Source organism: Orcinus orca, chromosome 1, assembly GCF_937001465.1.
Source record: "Orcinus orca chromosome 1, mOrcOrc1.1, whole genome shotgun sequence".
Classification (NCBI taxonomy): Eukaryota; Metazoa; Chordata; class Mammalia; order Artiodactyla; family Delphinidae; genus Orcinus; species Orcinus orca.
Genome location: NC_064559.1, coordinates 212,148,288 through 212,173,976, shown reverse-complemented (window position 1 = coordinate 212,173,976; position 25,689 = coordinate 212,148,288). Strand labels below are relative to the sequence as shown.

Genomic DNA, 25,689 nt, shown 5'->3' with positions numbered 1-25,689 from the left:
TTTTTGTTCCTATTTTTCTTCAGGCTTAAGATTAAGACTGTTTTCAATCTAGTGGAGAAACTCCGTATAATACTGGGAACTCAACAAATTCCATCAGGGAAAGAACGCAGGGGCAACTTGGATATTGGCCCAAGAAGCAAACTCTGCTAACTTTGGACACTGGGTTCTAGAGCAACGCTGGCCTCTGTCCATCCTTGTCTCTCTCTGCCCCAGGCGGTCCAGCCTGCACCTTGGTCCCTGAAGCAGGCACGTGGCCTCTGGGGGTTCCCAAGGAGAAACCTCACCAGGCAGAGACCAGAGCCAGGACCCCTGGGCCTTGAGGAGCTCTCCTTCCGCGACGGCGCCCTCTGTGGGGCCTCGGGGGCTCTGCCGTCCCATACTTCTGGGGTTGCAGAGCTCTGTCCCCTCCCTTGGGAGCCACTTTACCTACAACCACGGACCGCTGAGTTTTGTTGTGACGCCGAAGAGGAGGCTCGGGAGAGCCCTTCATTCTACTGACGGCTGCGGGAGATTGGCCGGGGCCGCGCTTCCGCTCTTCCATCATCTCCGTAGCACTGACTGTATGCGCTAGCACCGAGACCCACTAAGCACCGGGCCGGCTTGCCCCGCGCCGGACACGCCCGGCCCGTAGGGCGGTTCGCCCTGCGCTGGACACGGCCAGCCCGTGCTCCGCTGTCCGAGGGGGCCGCTCAGCCCGCGGCGCCGGCGCCTGCTCTCGGGCCCGGTCCCCAGACCCCCGACCCCGCGCCCGCCTCGGGCGGGGTCCTCCCCCGCCTATCGGCCGCCTCCCACACTCTTCCTCTCGTAGGCCTCTCCCTCGGTCGGGACGCCGCGCATCAAGTGGCCTCGGCTCCAGCACTGGCCTCTCTGCGGCCCCGGGGGCCGGAACTCTGTGGGCGCCCATAGCAACGGGGCCAGTGTCTTTGCCACGCGGAAATGACGAACCCAAGGGCGCGCACGCGCCCAGACCCTCAATTTCGTTCCTGACCAACCCCGGTCACCTGGCACCTCGCCCCGCCCCCTGACGGCCTACCCGCCCCCCCCACCGAGCCAGCTCCTGCAATCGCTGCAGCGATGCCGTGACGTCACGGTCCTCGCAGCCAATCCGAGGGCCGCGCGGGGGGGGACATGGACCTCACGCGCATCCGTCGCCCTGGAGGAAGGGCCGCCGCCGCGCCTGCGCAGTCTCTGCCGCCGGCTCGCGGCGCGTGGACCGTGCTCTGCGTCGCGCGCGTCCGAACGGCTACGGGTTCCGGCGGCGGCGCGTGGAGCTCGCGAGCCATGTCGTGGCTCTTCGGCATCAAGGGCCCCAAGGGCGAAGGCGCGGGGCCGCCGCTTCCGCTGCCGCCCGTGCAGCCCGGGGCCGAGGGCGGCGGGGACCGCGGCGCGGGGGACCGGACTGGGCCCAAGGACAAATGGAGCAACTTCGACCCGACGGGCCTGGAGCGCGCGGCCAAGGCGGCACGCGAGCTGGAGCACTCGCGTGAGTGCGGGGGTTGGGCGCGGGGAGGGCGGCCGGGCGGCGGGCTCGGGGGCACGGTGGCCCTTAGTGGTCTGAGGGATCGAGCGGCGAGTGGCCGTCGGGGGGAAACCGGTCTCCAGCGGTAAGCCAGCCGGAGCCACCCTGCGTGCAGGGAGGTTCGGGATCCCCTGATCCTCTGGCATCTTCCCAGTTGCCACGCGTCCTTCAAGTGGGGAAACCGGTGCCGAGGGGACTCAGAGGGTACAGGCAGCAGCTGGCAGGGCTGCACCCTGGTCTTCAGTTACCGCCTCTTGCCGTCTCCACGTGGAACGGCCAAGGGTGGCCTGGTAGGGGATCCGTCCGTGGTGGTTGCTTGGCAGTTTTCCGCTTAAGAAGGGAAACGTGTTTGAGGGGCGTTGGTCTTAAGGGAAATAAAGCAGATTTGCATTTATCATTGGAAAAAGGTAGCGTTCAGGTAGGCGAGGTCTGTAAAGCAACAGATCAAGCAGCCCTGGGCCAGCTGATGACCTTCCTGACCCAGGCCCTCAAGACATCAGCGGTGAGTGTACCTTCACTTAGCCCATGGGTTTTTCCATAACCTTCTTTTTTCTTGTGGCTTTAACAGTTTGTGTCAAGATCAAGATTAAGGGTCTGGAATATAGCACATGCTGAGTAGGTAATAGCTGGAAGAATACAGTAGCTCTTAAACTTTTAAGCAGAGGTGCTCTATTCTCAAAGAAGACTTTATGGAGCAGTCTTGTTGTGAGCAGAGGTGAGCACAGTCTTCTGTCTGAGGAGGGGGTGGCCTGGCACTTTGTGGCTCAGTCCCCGCCTTCCCGCTGGGGCCACGAGAACATCCTGGGCAAAGGTCTCCAGCCTTTCTGGTTCTCAGATCCTGGGAGGGACATTCAAAACAGAACAGCCTGTTTCCTTAGGCCTAGCTGGAACACGCCCCTCTTCAGAGTGGGTGTTAAGTATATTAGATGTATTAGGTTTGCAAGATAATTTCAGTTATCACTTGATGACTGAAGAGAGGCTTGCAGAGGAGCTTGAGAGACAACGGTTGGGCTTCAAGAAACCTCAGATGATGACAGACTTCTGACACGAGATCTAATACTTTAGGTTTGTTGGGGGGGGGTTGGCCCATTCACCGTGCCCAGAATTTCAAAGTTTGCCTCCTTTTGAAATGTGAAGGCCGACTCTTGGCCTCTGAAACCCACACAGTTGTACGTACAGACTGGTGTGAATAGCCTTGGGTGTGTCTGAGGGTAGCAGCGACTTCCTGTCTGCTCCTGCCTGTGAATTGCTCCCAGGTCTCCTGCACTGGCTGCCCCAGAGCTCTTGCCCCAGGACATTCTCCACCTGGGTCCCCAGAGCCTTGGCCTCTGCTCCCCCATTTCCCCAGCAAGCAGCATCTCCTGCAGAGTCCCTAGCTACCACCACCTAGAGGCATGGTCCACCCCACTGGCATCCACATCCAGTGATACTGTCTCAAGTGTGGACTCTACTTCATTTTTGTTCCTGCCATCCTTCGTGGCTTTTCTGCTGACCGATGGGGGAGGTTTCACCCTGGGCTGCCGCCCTTTCTGTCCCCATACCCTCCTTCCCAGGGTGCCTGAGCCCCTTCTGTCCTTAGCCCCTCTGCAGGCCTGTTGTCTGGAGATGCTCCCAGTTCACAGCCAGAGTGCCTGCCCTGGTTGGCCTGTACCCGCTCTTGTTCACCTCACTGCTCTCTCCACGGAAACCAGAGACGTCCCCAGCTGCTTCTTACAGCCTGACCACTGTCTGTGTCCTTGGGGGCCCAGCCTGATGCTACCCAGTTCCCCAGGTTTCCCAGGCCCTCCTTGGACGCCAGAGCAGCACATTGGCCTTGAGCTGTGTGCTCCACGCACGTACAGGGTGCCTGCCTGTGGTGGGTGCAGTTAACGTGGCGGCTCGCACATCTCTCGGTGTAGGACGACTTCGAGGTGACAGTCATCGTCGTCAGCACTGAGGTCGTAGCTTGTGATTGGGGGGCTCGCGGGTTCCTGTGCTGAGCGATTTCCGTGCCTTCTCCACCTCACTCCACGGGTCGGTGGGGGGAGCGCCCTGCTCCATTGGCAGGCAAGGTGCTCGGAGCAGTCAGCCTACCTGTCAAAGGTCACGGCGCGAGTAAGCAGGCCAGCTGCAGGTCCTCCCCATACTCTGAAGCCAAACCACGAGCCCCAGCCTACCTCAGCCCTAGAGCTTCCACCACGTGCCAAACACGTGCTTGGAGCCAGCGAGCCCCAGGGGTTACGCTGTAGTCAGTGATGCAGGTGCTGCAGCTTGGGGTCCTGGGGTCTGCTGCTTACCTTGAAGGCCTCAAAAAATAAGACAGATTGTGGTGGGGGGGTAGAAGGGTGGACGTGTGGGCAGCAACCTGGGAGCGTGGTAGCATCAGGGAGGTGGGCTCATGGGGTCCCAACCTTCTCTCCGTGCTTTTATGTGTTAGAAAGTTTTTGTAGTGAAGCGTGGCACACAGGAGAACTCTGTCATCACGGATCTATTAGAGAGGCCCGACGTGCAGGCTTTTTTAGCAAGGAGAGCACCGGATACCCACATATTTCCACATGTGAATTCTGCTGATGAAGAGAATACACCTGGAAGTTGTCAATCACACACACACGTGTTTCTAACATGTGGCCTGTGAAGAGCTGTCAGCCTATGTGCATCGGCTTCTTTCTGGGTTTTGGGTTTTTTTTTTTTAACATTTATTTATTTGGTTGCACCAGGTCTTAGTTGCGGCATGCGAACTCGTAGTTGTGACATGTACGATCTAGTTCCCTGACCAGGGACCTAGACCCCTGCACTGGGAGCACAGAGTCTTAGCCACTGGACCACCAGGGAAGTCCCTTCCTTCTGGTTTAATCCTTGTTTGCCCCTTACGTTTTTGCCTGCCTGTGCTTGCCTGTCTGTGAATCAGTAACAGGTATCAGAGGCTCAGGAAAAATGTTCGCACTGGAAAAATAAAGGACGTTCTAGCCACAGGCTTGCTTTTTGTTTAATGGGGAAACGACCACCATGTTGACCCTCCTGCTGTCAACAGGCGGGCAGGGGACAGCCTCTCTGATGGAACCCTTTGGAGTGTGACAGTCCCCTGGGGGCAGACCGCGCACACACGCTTTCCGCTGGGGATGGAGCATACACAGGTGGCCCTTGGAGGGAGGGGTGGCTGAGCAGGTCCGACCAGGGTGGCCACGCGTGCGCTCAGGTCGAGGTGGGCTGTGGTGTCCCTGAGCAGCCCCTGGCACTTGTGAACACTCGCCCGGTGTCCTGATGCCCACACACCTGCCCCCGCTGCAGGACACGCCAAGGAGGCGCTGAGTCTGGCACAGATGCAGGAGCAGACGCTTCAGCTGGAACATCAGGCCAAGCTCAAGGTGAGTGGGTGTGGTGCTGGCAGAGGTGGGCTGCAGCCCCGAGGCTGAGGGGCCCCCGGACAGACAGAACATGGGCGGTGGGTGCAGCTCCTCCCTCTAGGATTTGAGGGAAGCGGGGATCAAAGACAGGTGTGTGGCCTGAGTTTTGTACAGAACTATCTGGAAGGGCAGATGTGGGTGAGGAGTCTGGTCTCCCCGAGCGGGGACTCCTGCCGTCACTCTGAGCACGTAGTGAGCGAGCGTAGGAAAGGCACAGGCTCTACCCTCCACCACGGGCTGTTGTAAAGCGAATCAGAAAGCAAGCACGTGGCATAAGCGCAGCGGAAACGGTGTAGGGGGCTGGGGGAGTGACAGGCGCCCCAGGAGACCGTCTGGCTGCTTTGGGGCCTGGCCCTGTCCGTTTTCCTGGCTTCTCTCTGCTTGTGGGTCTGGGTCCTCCTGGGCCTAGGTGAGGCTACAGCTGAGCACCCACAGGCCTGTGGGGTGCAGACCAGGCTGCATCCCTGCCCAGGCGCTGCACAGGCTGTCCGGCTCCTTGGAGCCCACGCAGGGGAGGGGCGTCGGGGCGGGAGGCCTGGCCAGGCCCTGGGCTCAGGGCGGCTGGTGTGTCGCACAGGAGTATGAGGCCGCCGTGGAGCAGCTGAAGGGCGAGCAGGTCCGGGTGCAGGCCGAGGAGCGGAGGAAGACCCTGAGTGAGGAGACGCGGCAGCACCAAGCCGTAAGGCGGCGGGGGTGGGGCATGCGGGGCGCTCCTCGGGCCCCGCGCCCGCCGAGTCCCACCCTGGACCATGGCTTCTGTGCCCGGGCCGTGTGCACACCACCCTTTCCCTCCCTAGAGGGCCCAGTACCAGGATAAGCTGTCCCGGCAGCGCTATGAGGACCAGCTGAAGCAGCAGGTGAACTCTGCCCAGCCGCCTGTCTTCCCTGAGGGCGTGGGCATCCCTTGGGGCGGGTGGGGGCCAGAGCCTGGGGTCTGCCCGGCAGTAACCACTACCTTGGAGGGGTGGGGATCTGCCCGCACCGCCCCAAGGGTCTCCCGGGTGGGACCCTGACTGACGGGTCTGTGGGGGGCATTCAAACGGGTCTGTGGGGGGGCATTCAAACGTCGAGCCTGTTGTGGGCGTTTTAGTTTTTAAATTAAACAGTCCAGCAAAAAGCCTGTTTTGTGAGGACAGCTATGGGTCAGGGCTGCTCTGAGGCCGAGCTAGGCTGGGGGCCGCGGCTCCTGCCTCGGGCCGTGCAGCCTGCAGGCCTCAAGGCGACCATCCCCTGGGGTTGGAGCCCCTGGGGCGATGGGGACATCTCTGAGGCCAGAGCAGCTAACCTGTTGGTGTGATGTTGACCGTTTTCCTAAACTCGAAGCCCTTCCCTCTCCCTTGTGGCTCCTTTTCAGCAACTTCTCAACGAGGAGAACTTACGGAAGCAGGAGGAGTCCGTGCAGAAGCAGGAGGCCCTGCGGCGAGGTAGGGCCCTGGCCTGGGAGCTCACGGGCCAAGGGCCACGGGCCTTGCTTCAGGCCCTGTGCTTCCCAAGCAGCGTGAAGCAGCGGGCGCAGAGACCCTTGGGAGAGGGGGGTGGGGGGGTACCCGGGGGGTACCCTGCGCTTGCACTTCATCCTGGGTCGGGGGGCCTCAGGCTGAGCGCTGCTCCCCGCTCTCCCTGGGCAGCCACCGTGGAGCGGGAGATGGAGCTTCGGCACAAGAACGAGATGCTGCGGGTGGAGGCCGAGGCGCGTGCCCGGGCCAAGGCTGAGCGCGACAATGCTGACATCACCCGCGAGCAGATCCGCCTGAAGGCTGCTGAGCAGCGCCAGACCATCCTGGAGTCCATCAGGTGAGGCCGTGCCCAGCGGGCATCCTCTCGCCCCTTCCCCTGAGCAGGCACCCCACTACTCCCCTGGCCGGTCCTTCTGCGGTGACCTTTGGGGCTGACCTTGGAGCCTGGGCTAGGCGCACGGGCACAGCCCGATTCCTTCCCAGTCATGCCACTGCTTCCCCTGCAGGACGGCTGGCACCGTGTTTGGTGAAGGATTCCAGGCCTTTGTGACAGACTGGGACAAAGTGACAGCCACGGTAAACAACGCTGCCGTTTTCCTTGCGGTCTGTGTCACGTGTCGGGGTCTCTGCTGGCTGTGAGAGGCGCCTGGCGCTCTGAGCATTCACAGACCTACGGCTGAGGCGGTCGCTGCCCCCGCGCCCCCCACTGCCACTGGAAAGCCACAAGTGACGCAGCCTTTGTGTTTGGGGCGCTCGGAACAGCTCAGTGTTGGCCCTGGTGGGGCTGGGAGGAGGGTGTGGGAGGGGTGCCAGGCATCCATTTTATCTCCACACCAGTGCCTGCCCTTTGGAAAGGTACTGGTGGGGCCCGGCTGAGACTCAGGGAGCTGGTGGGGGAGCCCCTCTTTTCTGCCGGGGATGGGGTGGGCGCCACCTGCCTCCCCTGCCCTGTTCCAGGTGGCTGGACTGACGCTGCTGGCCGTCGGCATCTATTCCGCCAAGAACGCCACGTCGGCCATAGGGCGCTACGTGGAGACGCGGCTGGGGAAGCCGTCCCTGGTGCGGGAGACCTCTCGAATCACGGTGCTGGAGCTGCTGAGGCACCCTGTGCAGGTGACCGCGGGCCTCCTGGGTCCGTGTGGCCTTACGGCCGAGTCGCACACGTGACCCCTTTTCCCCTTTTTACCCAATACTGCCCTGTTCCCCTGCTCACAGATTTGCATTTGGCTCTCTTTCCTGACGCTATTCCTCTGGCCCTGTGGCGTCAGCACTGGGGGCACCCTCACGCCAGTCTGCTCCGTCCCTCTGTGGGTCTGTGGGCATGACCGTCCCCCTGGGTGGACTGGAGCTTGTATACAAACTTCTGGGGCTCCAGCAAGCCATCTACCCGTAAGATAAGTCGCTGGAAGCAGCCCTGTGTCGGCTGCCTTCCTCGAGGGGAGCCAGGCTTCCTGCCTGGCCTGGGTGCTGTACACCCACGGGCAGTGCTGTGGGCTGTCGCTAGAGATCAGTGTCGCCGACAGTCTCCCCTGCCAGCCTTCTCCAGGACAGCTGGTAACGCGTGTTCTGGGGCGGCTGCACCGTGGGCGCCGCCGTTGACCCTGATACCCCCCCGCGCCCCGCAGGTCAGCAGGCGGCTCCTCAGTAAGCCTCAGGACGCATTGGAGGGCGTCGTCCTCAGCGTAAGTGGGGCTGCCTGTCCCTGGGACCTTCCTGCCCGGGCGGGGCTGCTCGGCCTTCCTGGAGTCCGGTTTACTGGCTGAGCCCCAGCCAGGGAGAGGCGGCCTCTCGCACTGACCCAGGCACTCAGGAGGGATGGACTCAGCGGCAGAGCGTCCCCAAACCTCGTGTCCCCTGGCAGCCCAGCCTGGAGGCTCGTGTGCGGGACATCGCCATTGCCACGAGGAACACCAGGAAGAACAGGAGTGTGTACCGGAACATCCTGATGTATGGGCCACCTGGGACGGGCAAGACACTGTTTGCCAAGGTGAGGGCACAGTAACTGGGGGTTGTGGAGTCTCACCTACCGGGGAGAGGTGCCGTGGGCACATGGGAGGCGGCCCCTGCCCAGCTCTTCCAGGAAGGGCGTCTCCCCACACGCGGTCTGGTCCCCAGCGACCGGGGCGGTGGGCTGGAGGGCAGACGGAGCAGGCGTTAAAGTGCCTTTCCCACCCAGAAACTCGCGCTGCACTCAGGCATGGACTACGCCATCATGACGGGTGGGGATGTGGCCCCCATGGGGCGGGACGGCGTGACCGCCATGCACAAGGTCTTTGACTGGGCCAACACCAGCCGGCGAGGGTGAGCTGGGTGCCTCCTGGGTGGCCCTGGGGCTCCTGCTGGGAAGGGGGTTTGGTGACTTTCCCCACAGCCTGTCCCCAAGGTCCGGGAGCCTCTTGGTCCCAGAGACTTTGTTTTATTTTATTTTTGGCTGCGTTAGGTCTTCGTTGCTGCGCGTGGGCTTTCTCTAGTTGCGGCAAGTGGGGGCTACTCTTCGTTGTGGTGTGCAGGCTTCTCATTGTGGTGGCTTCTCTTGTTGCGGAGCACGGGCTCTAGGCGCGTGGGCTTCAGTAGTTGTGGCATGCAGGCTCAGTAGTTGTGGTGCACGGCCTCAGTAGTTGTGGCTCGTGGGCTGTAGGGTGCAGGCTCAGTAGTTGTTGCTCACGGGCTCAGTAGTTGTGGCTCACGGTCTCTAGAGCGCAGGCTCGGTAGTTGTGGCGCATGGGCTTAGTTGCTCCTCGGCATGTGGGATCTTCCCAGACCAGGGCTTGAACCTGTGTCCCCTGCATTGGCTGGCAGATTCTTTTCTTTCCTTTTTTCCTTTTTCTTTAAATCTTACTTATTTATGTATTTATTTTTGGTTGCATTGGGTTTGGGTTAGGGTTAGGGTTGCTGCGTGCGGGCTTACTCTAGTTGCAGTGAGCGGGGGCTACTCTTCATTGCGGTGTGCGGGCTTCTCATTGTGGTGGTTTCTCTTGTTGCGGAGCACGGGCTCTAGGTGCGTGGGCTTCAGTAGTTGTGGCACGTGGGCTCAGTAGTTGTGGCTCATGGGCTCTAGAGCACAGGCTCAGTAGTTGTGGCACACGGGCTTAGTTGCTCCGCGGCATGTAGGATCTTCCCGGACCAGGGCCTGAACCCGTGTCCCCTGCATCGGCAGGCGGATTCTTAACCACTGCGCCACCAGGGAGGCCCAGTCCTGGAGACTTTAAACCGTTTAAGACAAGGAGTCACCAGCCTATTTTTAGTTACTTTCTCGTGACACTGGTACTTCACATGCCCCCGTCTGCGGCCAAGGTCTGGGTCCCGGTGGGGGCAGTGCAAAGTTTGGGGTTCCCGCGGGGCCGTGCCCTGCCTGCCTCACGTGGCTCTGCCCTTGCAGCCTCCTGCTCTTCGTGGACGAAGCAGATGCCTTTCTCAGGAAGCGAGCGACTGTGAGTTTCTGGAGGCCGCCCTCTGGCCTGGGGAGCGGGCAGGGCGGGCGGGGAGCTGGCAGGGTGGGCGGCCTGGGCCGCGGTGTCTGCACTTCCTGGGAAGGTCACCGGGAACCTGCTCCTCAGCTGAGCTTTCTTCGTCCATTTTATTTGAAAAGTGGAAGTTCAGCGTCTTTGGAGTCAAGCTTCAGCCTTCGAACTTAGATTCATTCTGTCGTGGGCGAGCGGGGGCTGCGCCTTTCTGCGGAGCCTTTCCTTAGCGCCCCCGTGGCTGCTTATAGAACTCCGGCGTGCGGACCTGACGCCGGACTTTTGTCTCTGCAGGAGAAGATCAGCGAGGACCTCAGGGCCACCCTGAACGCGTTCCTGCACCGGACAGGCCAGCACAGCAGCAAGTGAGGAGAGCCCGTGTGCGGGGGCCGTGGCACTGCCTCAGCTCACGTGGCTGCTGTGGGGCGGCCGCCCGAGCAGGCTCACGCCTGACCCACGTGGCCGGACGCAGTGGGACGGCCCGTTGGGCGCCGTGGGGCGTCTGTGGAGCTGCGGAAACAATGTGCTGGGGTCTCTGAGGCAGAGCCGAGGGGCACAGGCTCGTCCACAGGCCACTGCCCTTGGCACAGGCCCTGGGCATTTCCAGCTGCCCATGAGATGCATTGTCAGGGGCTCACCCCACAGCCAGGGGCCCCAGGTCGCAGGTTGCCCTAGGATTGGGCTGGCCCTTCTGGGCCCCCTAATCCTGCTCCTCCAGGTGGGTGAGGTCCCTCCAGCCCCCTGCCCGCTGGTGGCATCTAGCCCTGCCGGTCAGCCAACGTGGCTACCACGCCAGACTCACTAGCCTTGCCCGCTGCAGCTGCTGCCGGTGGAGACCCTACCCCCACTGAGACCCCCAGGGGCGTGTCGAGTTCCTGCTGAGTTGGCACGTCTGCTTAGCTGAGCCCCAGGCTTCAAGACCCCAGCACTTGGTGTGGGAGGGGCAGGGATCTGTCTCAGACCTGGGTCCCTGGGTCCCTGTCCCTCCTGCACACAGGGAGGCTTCCATGGCTGGGCCACCAGTCGGGGAGAGGCATGAGCTGGGGCAAGACAGGGAGGGATGGGAGGCAGAGGGCAGCGCCGGTGCGGCAGGGTCTCGCGTGTGAGGATGCCGCACGGCGGGTTCTGCTGGCCCCGAGCCCTGAGCTCCCGCCGTGTGCCGGCTGCAGGTTCATGCTGGTCCTGGCCACCAACCAGCCTGAGCAGCTGGACTGGGCCATCAACGACCGCATCGGCGAGATGGTCGGCTTCGAGCTGCCGCGGCGAGAGGTGCGGGAGCGCCTGGTGAGGCTGTATTTTGACAAGTATGTTCTTAAACCAGCCACAGAAGGAAAGCAGTAAGTGTCCCCGCCACCACGGCCGCTCCCCGCCCGTGCCCCTGCCCCTGGGTTTCACGTGTGGGGTCATGATCGCCCATCACTGGAGGCCCTGCTGCCCCGTCCCGCCTTTGAAACGCTCAGATCCAGGCCACAGTCAGGCCCTGGCAGTGGCGGGCTGTGCCGGCCCACTTCTGGCCTCGCTGAGCCTCCCTCTGGGGCCCCTCCCCAGCACACGGCGGGGCCCACCAGGCCGGGGGTGCCCTCCCTGCTCGTCCAGGCCCTCTCTCGCTGTTGTCGGGAGCGTTCCAGATAAGCCAGCGCTGGTCTATTTGTAACCCTCTCCGGGGACCAGATCTCAGCCCCACCGACCTGGTTCCCGCCTGGCGCTGCTGAGCCATCTTCTGTTCTGCGGCGGGCTTTGCCTGCCCCTGCCACCCGTCTGACAGCTGCCCCCAAGCTCTCTTATCTGGGTCTCTTTTTGCTTTTGCCCCTGGCTGGCCCCAGTCCCCCACCTCCCCACCCTGCTCCAGCTCCCGATGGCGTATCCTAGCCCAGCTGCAGCCTGGACACTGCGTGCAGCCTGAGGTTCTGAGCACTTTTTCACAGGAGTCTGAGCGGGCTCTCTTGGGCCTTCAGCCAGGCCTGACTGGGCCTGGCATCCGCCTGCGGGGGCGGGATTAGGAGCTCGGCCGCTGTCTGAGTGCTGGGCGGGGTCCCTGCCCCCAGGCAGGCGGTGGAGCTGGGAACAGGCCCCCGGAGCTCCTCCGTTCTCCCACATCCTGAACGGCCCCACGGCCGCCCCTAAGCCCAGCATGTGCCCCACCCAGGCCCCGTCTTGGGCTCCACGAGGAAGGGACATTTGCCCAGCAGGGTAGGAAGGTGGAACAGCCAGACCTGGCCCCAGCAGTGGACGTTGGGCAGGGGGTAGCTCATTAAAGTGAGGGGGTCGGACGTGTCCCGCCTGGGGTTTCCCAGCACAGGCTCCTGGTCTCCGTCTGTGTGGGAGCCTGGGTCCCTCACGGGCCTTTGCTCTGGCCCGGGTCCTGTGGGCGCCCAGGCATCACTTGGGAATTCTTTACCAGGCGCTTGAAGCTGGCCCAGTTTGACTACGGGAAGAAGTGCTCAGAGATCGCACAGCTGACAGAGGGCATGTCGGGCCGGGAGATCTCCCAGCTTGCTGTGGCGTGGCAGGTGAGCTGGGGATGCGCCCCGCAGGCCAGAGCCCGACCGAGCCAGGGACCCTCAGAGTTGTCGAAAGGTGACTGGGCTGGCACCTGCACCTCCCCCCCACCAGGGTGTTTCTGAGTGATTTTCTGCACAGACGTGACATGATGCCCTCCCTTCCCGCCACCACCCTCTGCCCCCCGCAGCAGGGAGGATGGGCCAGGGCCGTCCGTGGCTTCGCGCGTTATGGTCCTTCCCAGTGTCATTCTGGCCCAGGTCAGGCGTGGCCCTCTCAAATCAGCAGCGTGTCCGGTGGTCATCAAGCTCAGGGTCTTAGGAACCTGGGCTTTGTCCCAAGCTGGGGCCCAGGACAGTTGGCACAGCAAACTGCAGACGGGTGGAGGGTCCGGGGGACACTGCCTGGGCCAGGGATGGAGCATGCCCGAGGGCGCAGAACGTGAGGAGCCAGGAGGCGACTGACCTGATAAGGAGTCGGGCGTTGCCTTCCCAGCCCCTAGAGGCAGACTGCTGCTTTCGGGACTGTCTGCGGGGGCGTGAAGGCCTCAGGCGTTCTGGCTTTTTGGATGGGTTTGCTGAGTCCTGAGGGCCTGAGGACAGCTGGACCACGGGAGGTGATTCCATCTTCACCTTGTGGCTCAGGGCACACAGGCCAGAGTGGCCCTTGTCATTCCCAATAGCCAGGCTTTCATCTGAAACATCCCAGCAGTGGTTCCACGGGTGCCCAGGGCAGGGAAGCCCATTGACTCCCGGGAGCCTTGGGTGCAGCCATTCAGAACAAGTTTCCCCATGGTCCTTGCCAGGTGGAGGGTGCTGAGTGGCTCATGTGTGTGGCCACGTGACAACCTGGCCACTGTTAACTTAGCACGAATGCTACGTAGACATCTGCTTGGATTTGAACATCCTTGCCCAGATACACAGGGGGGCTGTATTAGTCAGAATGAACTAGGTCATGCTGCTGTAACGGACAGCCCCAGATTGCAAACTCTGTCCTCATGTGAGTCACAGGGTGCCCTGCTCCAGGCTGGCCTCACTCAGGAACCAGGCCTCACGAGGTTGGCTGTTTCCACGACCAACAGAGTGGCGAACAGGGTGTCTTAGCCTGGGCGGCCGTGACAAAATGCCACAGCCAGGCGCTTGAACAGACATTCACCTCATGGTTCTGGAGGCTGGAGGTCCCAAATCAGGATGCCAGTGAGGGGGGTTCCAATGCGGGTCCGCTTCCTGGCTGCCTTCCAGCCGCTTTCTTGCTGTGTGCTTGTGCAGAGCCCTTGGGGGTATCTTCGTACAAGGACGCCAGTCCTGTAGGATCAGGGCCCCACCCTTAGGACCTCGCCCAACCTGAATAGCTTCCTTAGAAGCCCCATCTCCATGTGCAGCCACACTGGGGGTCAGGGCTTCAGCGTGAACTGGGGGGCGACAAAGGCTCAGTCCCAGTGGCGCCCAGTCCCAGTGGTGGGGAGCGCCCTGGCGCACCTCCCCTCCCCCGCCCTGCCCTGCCCTCCCTGCTCGTTGGGGAACCAGGGGACAGGCCTGTGTGTGCCTGCATGTGGGGAGCTGAGGATAGTGGCCCCCGCACGCGCATGTGAGGGTGAGCGTTTGCGTGTGGAGGCCCAGAGCCCGTGGCTGCGCTCCCTGTGTGTCCAGCCCCTGGGCAGCCGGGCCCTGGGCACGTCTGCTAGTCCCCACCCCCACCCCCTGTGAGAGAGGGCCAGAATGCCTTGGGGGTCCCACCGTCTGGGACAGGACATGTCAGTGTGTTCCCTTGGAGTTTCTCCCCTGTGGCCCCAGGTGCACGGGGCTGGGCCACTGTGGTGGCTCCTGCCCACCCTCCTCCCTCCAGGCTGAGCAGCCGGGGACCTGTGCACCTGCTCCCCGAAGCCCACCTGCTGGTGTCGCATGGACCCCGCTGCAGCTGCCACCCCCGTGCGATGGTTTTGTCAGTGCAGGTCCGTGCTTCTCACCCTGCAGCTACCTATCATGGGGACCTACTGTTTTTTTTTTTTTTAAACATAAAACTCATTATTTTAACTTTTTTTTTTTTTTTTTTTGCGGTACGCGGGCCTCTCACTGTTGTGGCCTCTCCCGTTGCGGAGCACAGGCTCCGGACGCGCAGGCTCAGCGGCCATGGCGCACTGGCCCTGCCGCTCCGCGGCATGTGGGATCTTCCCGGACCAGGGCACGATCCCGTGTCCCCTGCATCGGCAGGCAGACTCTCAACCACTGCGCCACCAGGGAAGCCCTGGTTTCTGTTTTTTGGTAGTGGCCATCCTGATGGGTGTGAGGTGGTGTCTCGCTGTGCTGTTGACTTGCGCTCCCTGATGATCAGTGATGCTGAGCATCTTGTCGTGAGCCTGTTGGCCATGCGTGTGACTTCCTCTGAGAAAGGTCTGTTCGAGTCCTTTGAGCTTTTTTTAACTGGGTTGTTTGAGGTTTTCTTGTTGAATTGTAGGGGTTCTTTATGTATTCTGGATATTAACTTTGTCTCAGATAGTAGTTTGCAAACATTTTCCTCTTTTCTGCGGGTTGCCTTTTTTACTCTGTTGATAGTGTCCTTTGAAGCACAAAAGTTTTTAATTTTGATGAAGTCCAATATTTTTTTTTTTTTCTTTTGTCAGCTGCTTTTACTGTCATAGCCAACAAGTCATTGCTAAATACAATGTCTGGAAGCTTCTCCCATCTGTTTTTATCTATGAGGTTTATAGTTTGAGGTCTTATGGTTAGATCTCTGATCCATTTAGAGTTGATTTTTGTATATAGGGTACAACTTTGTTCTTCTGTATATGAATATCCAGTTTTCCCAGCGCCACTTGTTGAAAAGACTGTCGTTTCCATTCAGTGATCTCAGCATCCTTGTTGGAGGTCACTTGACCATATGTGAGGGTTTATTTCTGGGCTCTTTGTTCTATTCCACTGGCCTGTGTCTGTCTTAGTGCCAGTACCACACTGTCTTGATCACTGTAGCTTTGTAGTAGATTTTAAAACCGGGATATGGGAGACTTCCAACATATTCTTATTGAAGATTGTTCTGGCTGCTTGGGGCCCCGTGAGATTGCATATGAATTTTGGGGTGGATTTTTTGTGTGTTAATTTCTGCAAAAAACATCATTGAAATTTTGATAGGGATTGCATTGAATCTGTAGATTGTGTTGGGTAGTACTGACCTCATAACAACGTTGTCTTCCAATGCATGAACGCAGATATTTTTCTGTGTTTTCATGTCCTTAATTCTAGCAAAATTCAGTGTACAAGGCTTTCACCTTCTTAGGTAAGGTAATTCCTAAGTATTTTATTCTTTTCGATGGTGTTGTAAATAGAATTGTTTTCTTAATTACTTTGCCAATTATTCAGTGTTACTGTGTAGAGACACAGATGATTTTGTGCATTAATTTTGTGTCTAGCAACTTTGCTGAATTTATTACTTCGGATTTACTATATATGATAAGATCATATCACCTGCAGACAGTTAATTTTACTTCTTCCTTTCCAGTCTGGATGTCTTTTCTTTTTTCTGCCTGATTGATCTGTCTACAATCTCTAGTGCTCTGTTGACTAGAAGTGGTGAAAACGGGCATCCTTGCCTTGATCCTGATCTCAGAGGAAAAGCTTTTAGTCTCTCACCACTGAGACGACGTTTGCTGATGTTTTCTTATCTGGCTTTTATCAGGATGAGGAAATTTCCTCGTATTCCTAGTTTATTGTTTGTTTGGCTGTGCTGCACGGCTTGCGGGATCTTAGTTCCCTGACCAGGGATCATGCCTGGGCCCTCGGCAGTGAAAGTGTGGAGTCCTAACCTCTGGCCTGCCAGGGAGTTCCCCCTCGTTTATTGTTTTCATCAAGAAAGGGTGTTGATTTTTGCCAAATGTTTTCCTGTATTAATTGAGACAATCAAGTGCTTTTTGTCCTTCATTCTCTTAATTACTTACCTAGGTTGATTTTTGCCTAGGTGAACCATCCTTGCACTCCAGGGAAAAAAAGCCCACGTGGCTGCGGTGTATAATCCTTTCAATACGCTACCGAGTTTGGTTGTTAGTATTTCATTGAGCGTTTTGCATCAGTTTTCACAGAGGGTCTGGTTCTGTGTGGTGTTTTGTCTGGTTTTGGTATCAGGGTGATGCTGACCTCAGAGTGAGTAGGAAGTGTTTCTTCCTCTCCAGTGCTTGGAAGAGTTTGAGAAGGATGGGTGTTAGCTCTCCTTTAAGCTTTTTTTCAGTGAATTTTTTTTGTTTTTGAATAATTCCAGGTTCACAGAAAAGTCGCAAGGCTAGCACAGCTCCCTCCACACTGGCCGTCTCACCACATCCCTCAATTCCACCTCAGACGTGATCTCTCCCAGAACCCACCCAAATGCCCATGACATTCAGTCCTCCTGTCTCGGGCTTCTCTGGGCTGTGACAGTTCTCAGGCGTCCCTTGTTTCTGGCGATTCCGGCAGTTTTGAGGAGTCCTGTAGGACGTCCCTCGTTGGGTCTGTCTGATGGCTTTCTCATGAGTGGAATGGGATTGTGGGTTTTTGGAGGAAACCAGAGGTGAGGGCCCCTTCTGGTCACATCGTATCAGGGGGCACCAGACATCCACACGACATCACAGGGATGTTGGCCTGGATCCCCTGGTGTCCGTAGTGCCCACCTGGCTTCTCCGTGGTAAAGTCGCTGCACACCCTCTACCTGCCCCTCCCCATCAGGGACCCCCTCTGGCTGCCACCCCACCTCCTCAGCTGCTTTGCAGAACTCGGGCTCCTCGCAGGAGGCCTCAGGGACGGCCCTTCCCTCTGCAGCTTCAGCCAGGCGCTGAGAACAGCCGTGTGGGGAGCAAAGTGACTGGTCATCTCGGATGGTGGGAACTTGCTCCCTGTGTCCTGCATGGGCTGAGGCTCCTAGGGACCTAGAGAGAAACAGCTGGACTGGCTTGGGCTCCCTGCTCGGTGGACACTTGAGTGCACATGTCAGAGCCACAGCTGGGTGACAGGAAGCAGCTGGGGCCCGGGGTCACCCAGGAGGCACGCAGCCTGGCCAGAGGAGACCTGCCTTGGCAGCTGAAGTGCTGTGGCCCACGCTGGGGCCCGGTGAGCCGAACTGTGGTCATCCCGCCCACGTGCACGGCCCGGGAACCTGGGCATCGCGGGTGCAGAGCGCCGCCGGCAGCCCGGACCACGGCAGCCTGCAGTTCTGGGAGGACCGTCTGCAGACAGTGGGGCCCCGAGCGCTCTGCGTGGAGGGCAGTTTGGCCCCGGGGGCTCTGCCTCTCCTGGTGTCTGCGTGGCCTGTGGTGGTTCTGTTGGCTGCTCATTGGCCCTGAGCCCTGCTGTCCACGGGGCAGGGCCCTCCGGTCTGCGGTTGAGGGCTGGGTTGCCCCCTGACAGCGGGCCTCTGGGTTTCTTTTCTTCGAAAGCCACTGAGAAAGCCAGTGGAGCAGCCAGCACTGGCACCAGCCGGGGGCGCGGGCAGGGCCCCGGGTTTTGCAGGGATGGCAGCTGCTCTGGGCTGCAGGGTCGCCTGCGAGCACGTGTGTGCTGCCGCATGTCGGCGTGCGCCTCATGCTGAGCGGCCAGGCCCCTCCTGCAGCTGAGCGCAGGCCCGGGAGAGCAGCCCACGCTTTGCCCCACTTGCCCCTGCCCCAGAGGAGTTGGGTTCTGGGCGGCGAGTGCAGCAAGGATGGGGCTGGCCAGGCTGCCTTGTCCCTGGGTCAGGCCTGGCCTACATGGGTGAGTGGTGACTGGTGGGCCCTGAGGAGCCTCAGGCTGAGGCCCTTCCCCCACGCGGGCAGCCCCTGTGCTGCCCTGCCTCAGTGCTCTCTTCCCCTGCCAGGCCATGGCGTATGCCTCTGAGGATGGGGTCCTCACTGAGGCCATGATGGACGCCCGGGTCCAGGATGCCATCCAGCAGCACAAGCAGAAGATGCAGTGGCTGAAGGCAGAGGGGAGCCGGCCCCTGCTCCCAAGTTCACAGGCCGAGTGAGCCGGGCCTAGACACCTGCAGCACGCTGACCAGGTGCCCCAGCTCCCAGCGGACGTGGTGACACCACACAGCCGCCCCCCCTCCCGGCGTGTGTAACCTTCCTCTGGTCAGGCCCAGGGCGGCAGGGCAGCATTAAAGGCCTCTGCTCAGGACCAGCTGCGCGGTGCAGCCTTGAGGTGGGGTTGGTTCCCCTGACCCCGCAGCCGCCCCCAGGACACTCCTGGGAGACATGTCCCTCCAAGCCCGGCCCAGACGGGGAGCAGGCACTGTCCGCCATGCCCGGGGCAGCGGCCAAGCTGGCAGCACAGCGTCCCAGGCAGATGCTGGCTGCTGCAGCAGTGACCAGCAGTAGGGGGCCCGGCCAAGGACCTGACCTTGCCCAGTCCCTCCCAGGGCCAGACCCGAGCCCATGATGAGCAGAGCTGACCTCTGTGCAGCCCAGCTGTCCTCGGGAGGGCAGTGCCCTTGAGGTCTGTGAACCCATAAAGCCGGGTGCCAAGAACCAGCCCAGCGACCCGCGATGGCCAAGGATGTGTGAAGCGGGGGGACTGCCAGCCCACAGAAGGCGAAGTTCTCCCGGATTGGAATTGGGGGTCTTTTTATCCAGAATCTAATAAAAACTGACAGATACGTCTCAGTGTCTGTCTCATGGCTGATGTGCGGATCCCTGGGGCAGAGGCAAAAAGAAGAGGCAGAGGCTGGAGCTTTCTAGAGAATTTACTGACCAGCAGGGGTGGGAGTCACAGTGAGGCGCCCGACCCGGGCTGCCGCCGCGGGGCTCAGAAGCCTTATTGCTGGGCCCGGGCCTCCCCCGGACCCCTGCCCGCGCCCCCACTGCGGGCCGCGGGCGCACACGCCTCATGCACGTGCCCCCGTGTGCAGACGTGGGCGCACCCGGCTCCCGGCCGTGCTCGCCTCCGGCAGAACTGGCTCCGGCTCCGGAAACCAGACGGACGGACGGAGAGACAGACGCGGGCGCACAGGAAGCCGCCGGTTTCCAGCGGCGGACGTGGTCCTGGGCTGGGCGGGCGGTCCCACCCGCGCCCCCGGTGCCGCTGTCCCCGCGCCCCCGCCCCGGCCCCACCCCGACCCCCTTTATAAAAAGAAGAGGAGACAGCACCTTCCGCCGGACGCGCCCGACGGCCGCGGGCGCCCTGGCCCGGGCCGGCCGTCCAGTCCCGTGAGCGTGGGCGCGGTGGCCGGCGGCCCCGCGAGTCCTGCGCGCGGCTCAGAGGTGCCGCGGGCTCGGGTGACCGTTGTGGTAGAGTTTCTGCTTCACATGCACCATGTTCCCGGCCGCCTCCTCGAACGGCCTGTGTGGCCGCCGGCCCAGCTCCCGCAGGCTGCACAGCTTGGGCAGCCAGGTCCACGAGCCGTCTGCGGGGCGGGGGGCGCGGTCAGGGCGTGGGCTGGTGGGCGGGGCCGGGAGTGGGCATGGCGTGGGCGTGGGAGAGGGCGTGGCCCCGGCGCGGACGAGGCTGTCTCCGGGTCCCCGCGCCGCGCACTCACCGTAGCGCCGGCCCGCCCTCCAGGCGCGCACGGCGCAGTGCAGGACGCCGTCCATCCACACCAGGAACCAGCTGATGCAGAAGCCGAGCAGCAGCCCCAGCATGAGGTCGATCTCCTGCTTGGTGACGTTGTCTGTCACGAAGTAGTTCTCGGAGGCGTCCACCACAGACTGGTCCCCGTCGTACGGGATCACGTAGTGGACGTGGTGCCTGGGGGCGGCAGGGCGGGCTGGCACCTGTCCCGCGGGGCGGGCAAGCTGCACCCGTTTGCCTGCAGGGGTCTTTGAAGCAGACCTTGTGGGGTGCTGAGGTCGGGAGGGGCCAGCGCACTCGCCCAGGACCCGGGTCACCAGGTGGGAGGCTGCCCGCAGGATGGGAGTGTGCGAGGTCATAGGTCAGCGTGAAGTCCAGTGGCTGGCCTCCACGCATCACCCTCGTCCCTCTGCCCAGCCCGGGGCTCAGAGGCAACCCTGACACGGTGACAGCAGCACAGCGCAGGTGGAGAAGGCGTACCGGGGCGAGGGCCCAGGCGGGGTGCCCCCGCCCAGTGACAGGGTCACAGCCCGCCCGTGGGCCTGTGCCCAGAGGCCCCCACTGGCTCCTGGGGCACTGCCCCTCTGGCCTCTCCCTCCCACCCTGCAGTCACTCCGCCCTTTCCTCAGCTTCCGTTCCAAGGAAAGCCGCGTGGGATGAGGCCTGCCTTGGGCCTCTGGTCTTCCTTTTGCCCCTCTGTCCCTTGCAGGAACCTCCCCTGCCCCAGTTCTCTGTGCTTGAGGCCCGGGGGCACCCCCTTAACCGTGCCCCACACAGATCCCAGGTCCTGGGACAGACCCTGGACCATGGTCTGTCCCCTGCATCCCAGCACCCACTGAGGCCTGGGCCGTTCCCCTCAGCCTCCCCTCCCTTGACAATCCAGGCGGAGGCCACACTGAACCCTCCCCACAAGGCTCCCTCTAGCCTCAGGCCTGCCTGGATCCTCTCTTCCTCCAGGAAGCCCTTTGGGCCCCACGATCCCGGGTTGGGTGGCCCTGCCCAGAGACCAGTACCCAGGGCAACAGACTCTGGGCTCCACGCCCCCCCACCACCGACAGGAGGGCCGGGGAGAAGAAGCTGCAGGACCTGGGTGCCCGAGGCGTGTGGGGTCCGTGCACCCTGAGCCCCCAGTCACCCTGGGGCCCCTCCTTCCCCGAAGTGCAGGAGCCACCTTGGGGTGCGCCTGCCTGGCTCCCCTCCTACCAAGCCCCTCAGCTGGCTTCTCCAACTCTCCACCCCCAGCACGTCCCCGCGGCACCCCACGTCTGCTCTGAGCTCCAGCTGCCTGCATGGCGTCTCCACGTGGGATCTACAGACACCTCAAATTTGCACCTAAAAATAGCTCCTCCCTCCCCAACCTGCTTCTCCCCATCTTCCCTCGGTTACATGTCGACACCTCTGCCTGGTCTCCAGCTGAGATGGGTCCCCATCCCCCCCTCGCAACTGAACATGAGCCACCCTCCCCGGCCCCCCAGGGACCTCCTCACAAACGGAAACCCCCCAGGACATCCCTGACCCCAGGCCCCTGTTGCCCGTCCATCACCGACATCCCTGTGCCAGTGGGGGCCACACAGTGCTTTCCACCCCGTGGAGACAGCAGCGGGCAGGCCCCATGTTACCCCCCTCCCGCTCCCCTGGGGACTCCTGGAGCCCATCCGGCTCAGCTTGTCCAGAGTAGGTGGGGCCTCAGCCACCACGGCCCCTTGAGCAGGGACCACCACACCTGGGTTAGTTGGAGAGGACTGCCTGACACATGGTGGCGGCCGTAGCTCATGTGGCCACAGCTCGCCAATGGCCCTTATCAATCATCAATAGGAGATGGAGAACCATTGATGAGCGCCCGGAATGCGTAGCAGCAGAGGACGCCCTTCATTATCCTGGCCAGGCCAGGCCTCCAGCAGCTGATAACACTGAGCGTCGCCGCCATCTCCTGCCCTCCTGCCTTCCGGACCCCGACAGGGAGGGTCTTCCTCGGGACCACGACTTCCTACCCCTGGACAGGGCAGGAAACTTGAAGATGGAGTCACCGAGGAAGCCAGAAACGCCCCTGCAAGTAGGACAAGGCCAGGGCCCCGACTGCCCCGGGGGTGGGGGGTGGGGGTGGGACCTCCAGGGGGTCAAAGGTCATGACCTGTGCCCCCATCGCTGTCCTAGCACCTGCCGCTCTTCCCCTGCTCCTTGCCCTCCTCCTTCCTCCAAGTCAGGCAGGCCCCGGGGTGGGGGGGGGCAGGTGGGGGCTCAGGTCACCCACGTGCACACGTATTTCCGTGATGTGTACATACATGTGTCCTGCCTGGGCCACGCATGTTGCATGTGTCTACCTGAGGTCGGACGCATGTTGTGTATACACGCCGGCCACATGCACAGGACATGGCGTGTATACCATGGACTCGGCCCATGAGCTCCACATGTGTGCATGTGCACGCTCGCCCGGGCACGAGCACGGTGCGTGTCACATGGAGATGCACATGCACTGGGCTTTGCGCACAGCCATCCTCTCTGTGGGCACCGTGGCATATGCACGGGTGTGCACCCACAGACACAGCCTGCTGGCACGCACGCTTCACAGCATTTACACACGTGTCCTCTGTATAAAATTCTCCGTATCGGCATGTAGAAGGCACACAAGTGTGTGTGCGCCTTCTCTGCAAACGGGGTGTACACACAAGTAGAGTCCGTTGTGGCAACATGTGTACATGGTTCGTACACAGAGGCCTGATATGCCAGACTGTACCCTGCAGACATTCACTGTGCCCACAGGGCGCACATGGGTGCTGTATATTGTGTTACACACATGTACTGCGCATACACATGCATGTTGTCAATATACAAGAATACTTTGTACACAGAATTTACACATCCTGTATGTAGTGATGTGTACAAAGCACACATACATGGACACATACACACACGGAAACACTCTACGCCTACAGCAGGCGTGGCTCTCGTGTTGTCTGTGTCTAAGCTGTGCACTCAGGCCTCGCTGTGGCTTGCACTCCATGGGCACTTGTTTTACACAATCCACGTGTACTCTGGACACTACATATGACCCATACACATCCCCGGAGCAAATACACTCTGAAAACACACCCTGTCTGCCCAAAAGGGCCTCAGTGTGAGGTCTTAGGCACACATGTGCAGGTCACACTGCAACAGCCCTGCACGGAAAATGGGCCTCACTAATGTTTAGGGAGCTGAACCCTGGGCCGGTGGCGGGCACACCTCCGGTCTCCGGGAGGGTCTCAGGACCCCCGCTCACACCCCCAGGCTGGGTCGGCCCAGGGAGCGTGGAGCTGACCTCCTGCCGCTCCTTGGCCTTGGGCCGTGCGCACCAGGCAGGAACACGCGGATCTCCGCGAGGGTGTGGCCACCCAGCCAGCACTCCGGATGATTCCTGGCCAACACTCGTGAGGGCCGTTTACACGCCCATCTCCATCTGCCCTGCTGCCCATGTTCTGCTTCGACACCCGGTCTGCACACACAGGCATGTAGCATGCTTAGTGAGGCATGAAACTGTCCTGTCTCTCACACACCCCTCGCCCAGTACGTGTGCACACGTCCCTGGAGCAGCAGCACAGGGCAGGGTCAAGAGCACGAGTTCCCTGCCGGCCGCATGGCCCTGGGCAAGTCTGTCTGCTCAGCCTCTGTCCGCTCTCTCGGGGGCCCCAGCGTGCGTGGGGCTGAGGGGCTGCTGCGTGTGCGCACATGTATATGCACAGACGGTACACACATGCGCGTCTCATGAGAAGATGTTTATTTCGTACATGGACATACAAACATGCATGGCCAGGAAGACTCCATCACTACATGTGCACAGAATGGGGGGGGTCACAAACTGGGTGTAGGGACCTGGGCTCTCCCCTCTCTCTGTGTGACCTTGAGCAGACTCCACCCCCGGCCTCAGTTCCTCCCGTGGACAGCGAGGGGGTTGGGCCAGATGCCCCTCAAGGTAGGCCCTGCCCACCTTGACCTTCTGCTCTTCCCCCTAGCTGGCTCCCAGGAAATTTCATGGACACAGCTCAGGGCCCAGGGAGGAGGATGGTGTCCTCTGTGGGCATAGCCGTGCGCAGGATCCCTCCCGGGACACCAGGCTGGGCTGCTGCTCTCCTGGTCTCCACGCCCCGGGCCAGGAGGCCCTGGACCCGTTCTGCCCGTCACCCGTGGGCCCTTTCTCTAAAGGCAATTTGGGAGGGGGTCCTACTGCCTCGGGCATGCTCCCCACTCCCGGAACACCTCTGTGCCACGGAAGCTGGCCGGTCCTTCCCCCACCCGGCCTGGCGCCAGCCTCAGCAGCCCCCACCGGCCTGGCCCAGCTGGGCCTTGCAGCCCGGCCTGCATGGCGCTCGCTGGAGCCCCAGTGGGCCCCACCTCCACCCCACATGTGTGATCACGCGTGTGCCCCTCTGGGCGCAGACTCACCGGCCACAGTTGCAGTGGCAGACGCGGTCCTCGCCCCGCAGGTGCGGGAGGATGTAGTTGTGGAATCGGTCCAGCAGCGCGTTCATGTCCATCAAGCACGCGATGGCCTGGAAGAGCCCATGACCGGTCAGCGCCGAGGAGCGAGAGGCTGGGCCGGCGCCCCCCGGCGGGGGCCGACGCGCTGGGGATGGGGGAGCGCAGGCCGCCCGGGCCGGTAAACAAGGCGCGGGAGGGGGAGGCGGCGCGCGGGCGCGGAGGCGGGAGCGGGTGCGGGGAGCGGGCGCGCGGGAAGCCCCTCCGCTCACCATCACGATCGACGCCCCCAGAATCATGAAGATCATGGTGTTGGCGCTCATGGACATCGGGCGGGGCCGGGCCGGGCCGGAGCGCCGCCCCCCGGCCCCGGCGCCCCCCCGGCCCCGGCCCGATGCTGAGCCCCCGCCGCCTCTGCAGAGGTCAGCCCGCCGCGCACCCACCGCCGCCGGCCGGGGAGGAGGCGCGGGGCCGGCGCGGGGCAGGGGACGCGGCGCTCCCGGGGTCCTCGGCCGCCCGGCCCGCGCGCTCGCCGCGCCCGCCGCGCTCCGCTCCGCCCTCGGCTCTGCCTCCCGCTCTGCGCGCGGCGCGGCTCCGGCCCCCTCCCCCCGCGGCCTCCCCCGCGCCCGCCTCCCGGGAGGGACCTCGCCGCCCGCGGCCGCTCGCCCCTGCGACGCCGGCCGGACCCCTCCCCGGGGGCCGCAGGGCCCGCTCGCCCCCATCTGGCCAGTGCCGGCCCTGGCTGCCTGCCCAGCGCCCCTGGACCACGGGCCGCGTCCCGTCCCGACCCGCCGGGGCGATCCCGGAGAGGCCCCGGGCTTCCTTCCGCTCTCCTCCTCCCCACTTCTCAGCTGGAGGCCCCTCCTCCCCGCCCGCCCGGGGTCGCCGGGTGAGGGGCTGCGGGCAGACTGGTCAGCACCCAGCCTCCTCCGGCAAGAGGCTGCCTTTAGCGGAGGGGCCGCAGGGTCCCTGCCAGGGAGGTCACTCCGGAGCCATGGCCACATGGCACAAGGATGGGGCCCAACAAAGGCTAAAGGATCCCCTACTGCGGGGGCAGGGCCAGCCTCAGCCCCGGCTCTCCTCAGGGGTGGGCCACGAAGCTCAGAGGCCCGCGTCGTAGCCCTGATGTGGCTGCCCCATGTTGCTGGGGGCTGGGAAGGGGTCATTGAGCCAGCCCACCATCCACAGGCAGGGGGACAGCACTGCCCACAGAGGAGTCCCCGGAACACCTCTGTGCCACGGAGACCAGGAGGGGTCACCAGGCAAGAGCGGTCCCCGCCCAGGGAGCAGGTGCCACATCCCTCCAGAGTCCCCGTGGACGGGAGGCCCTCGGGGTGGTGCTAGAGAGCTCAGCTTGACCCACAGGCCCGGACTGCCGTCTGAGGACCCTGACGGGAGGTCCAGGCCAGGCAGGGTACT

The 25,689-nt window shown here is 62.2% G+C and overlaps 2 protein-coding genes across 4 annotated transcripts; one reads left to right on the top strand and one right to left on the bottom strand.

Moving 5' to 3' along the window:
- Positions 1-1,175: 1,175 nt before the first annotated feature.
- On the top strand, positions 1,176-18,911 carry LOC101277918 (ATPase family AAA domain containing 3A). 3 transcript variants are annotated; one of them, XM_033432663.2, is made up of 18 exons: positions 1,176-1,483; positions 4,787-4,863; positions 5,480-5,581; positions 5,700-5,759; positions 6,257-6,326; positions 6,531-6,696; positions 6,866-6,935; positions 7,317-7,472; positions 7,985-8,041; positions 8,221-8,346; positions 8,536-8,660; positions 9,739-9,790; positions 10,115-10,185; positions 10,990-11,157; positions 12,222-12,330; positions 14,165-14,270; positions 14,557-14,709; positions 18,128-18,911. In XM_033432663.2, the coding sequence occupies exons 1-18, from the start codon at positions 1,282-1,284 to the stop codon at positions 18,145-18,147; spliced, it is 1,890 nt and encodes a 629-aa protein (XP_033288554.1). In that variant the 5' UTR covers positions 1,176-1,281; the 3' UTR covers positions 18,148-18,911. The 3 variants fall into 3 exon arrangements, with proteins under 3 accessions (XP_033288554.1, XP_033288555.1, XP_004272590.1); XM_033432664.2 differs by lacking the exon at positions 14,557-14,709; XM_004272542.4 differs by lacking the exons at positions 14,165-14,270; positions 14,557-14,709 and having other exon boundaries at positions 1,177-1,483.
- Positions 18,912-18,976: 65 nt separating this feature from the next.
- On the bottom strand, positions 18,977-25,593 carry TMEM240 (transmembrane protein 240). The gene is made up of 4 exons (XM_004272282.2): positions 24,543-25,593; positions 24,238-24,344; positions 19,787-19,995; positions 18,977-19,654 (listed from the first exon to the last, which is right to left on the bottom strand). Exons 1-4 carry the CDS (start codon positions 25,434-25,436, stop codon positions 19,506-19,508), a joined length of 1,359 nt encoding a protein of 452 aa, XP_004272330.2. The 5' UTR covers positions 25,437-25,593; the 3' UTR covers positions 18,977-19,505.
- Between the last annotated feature and the right edge of the window lie 96 nt (positions 25,594-25,689).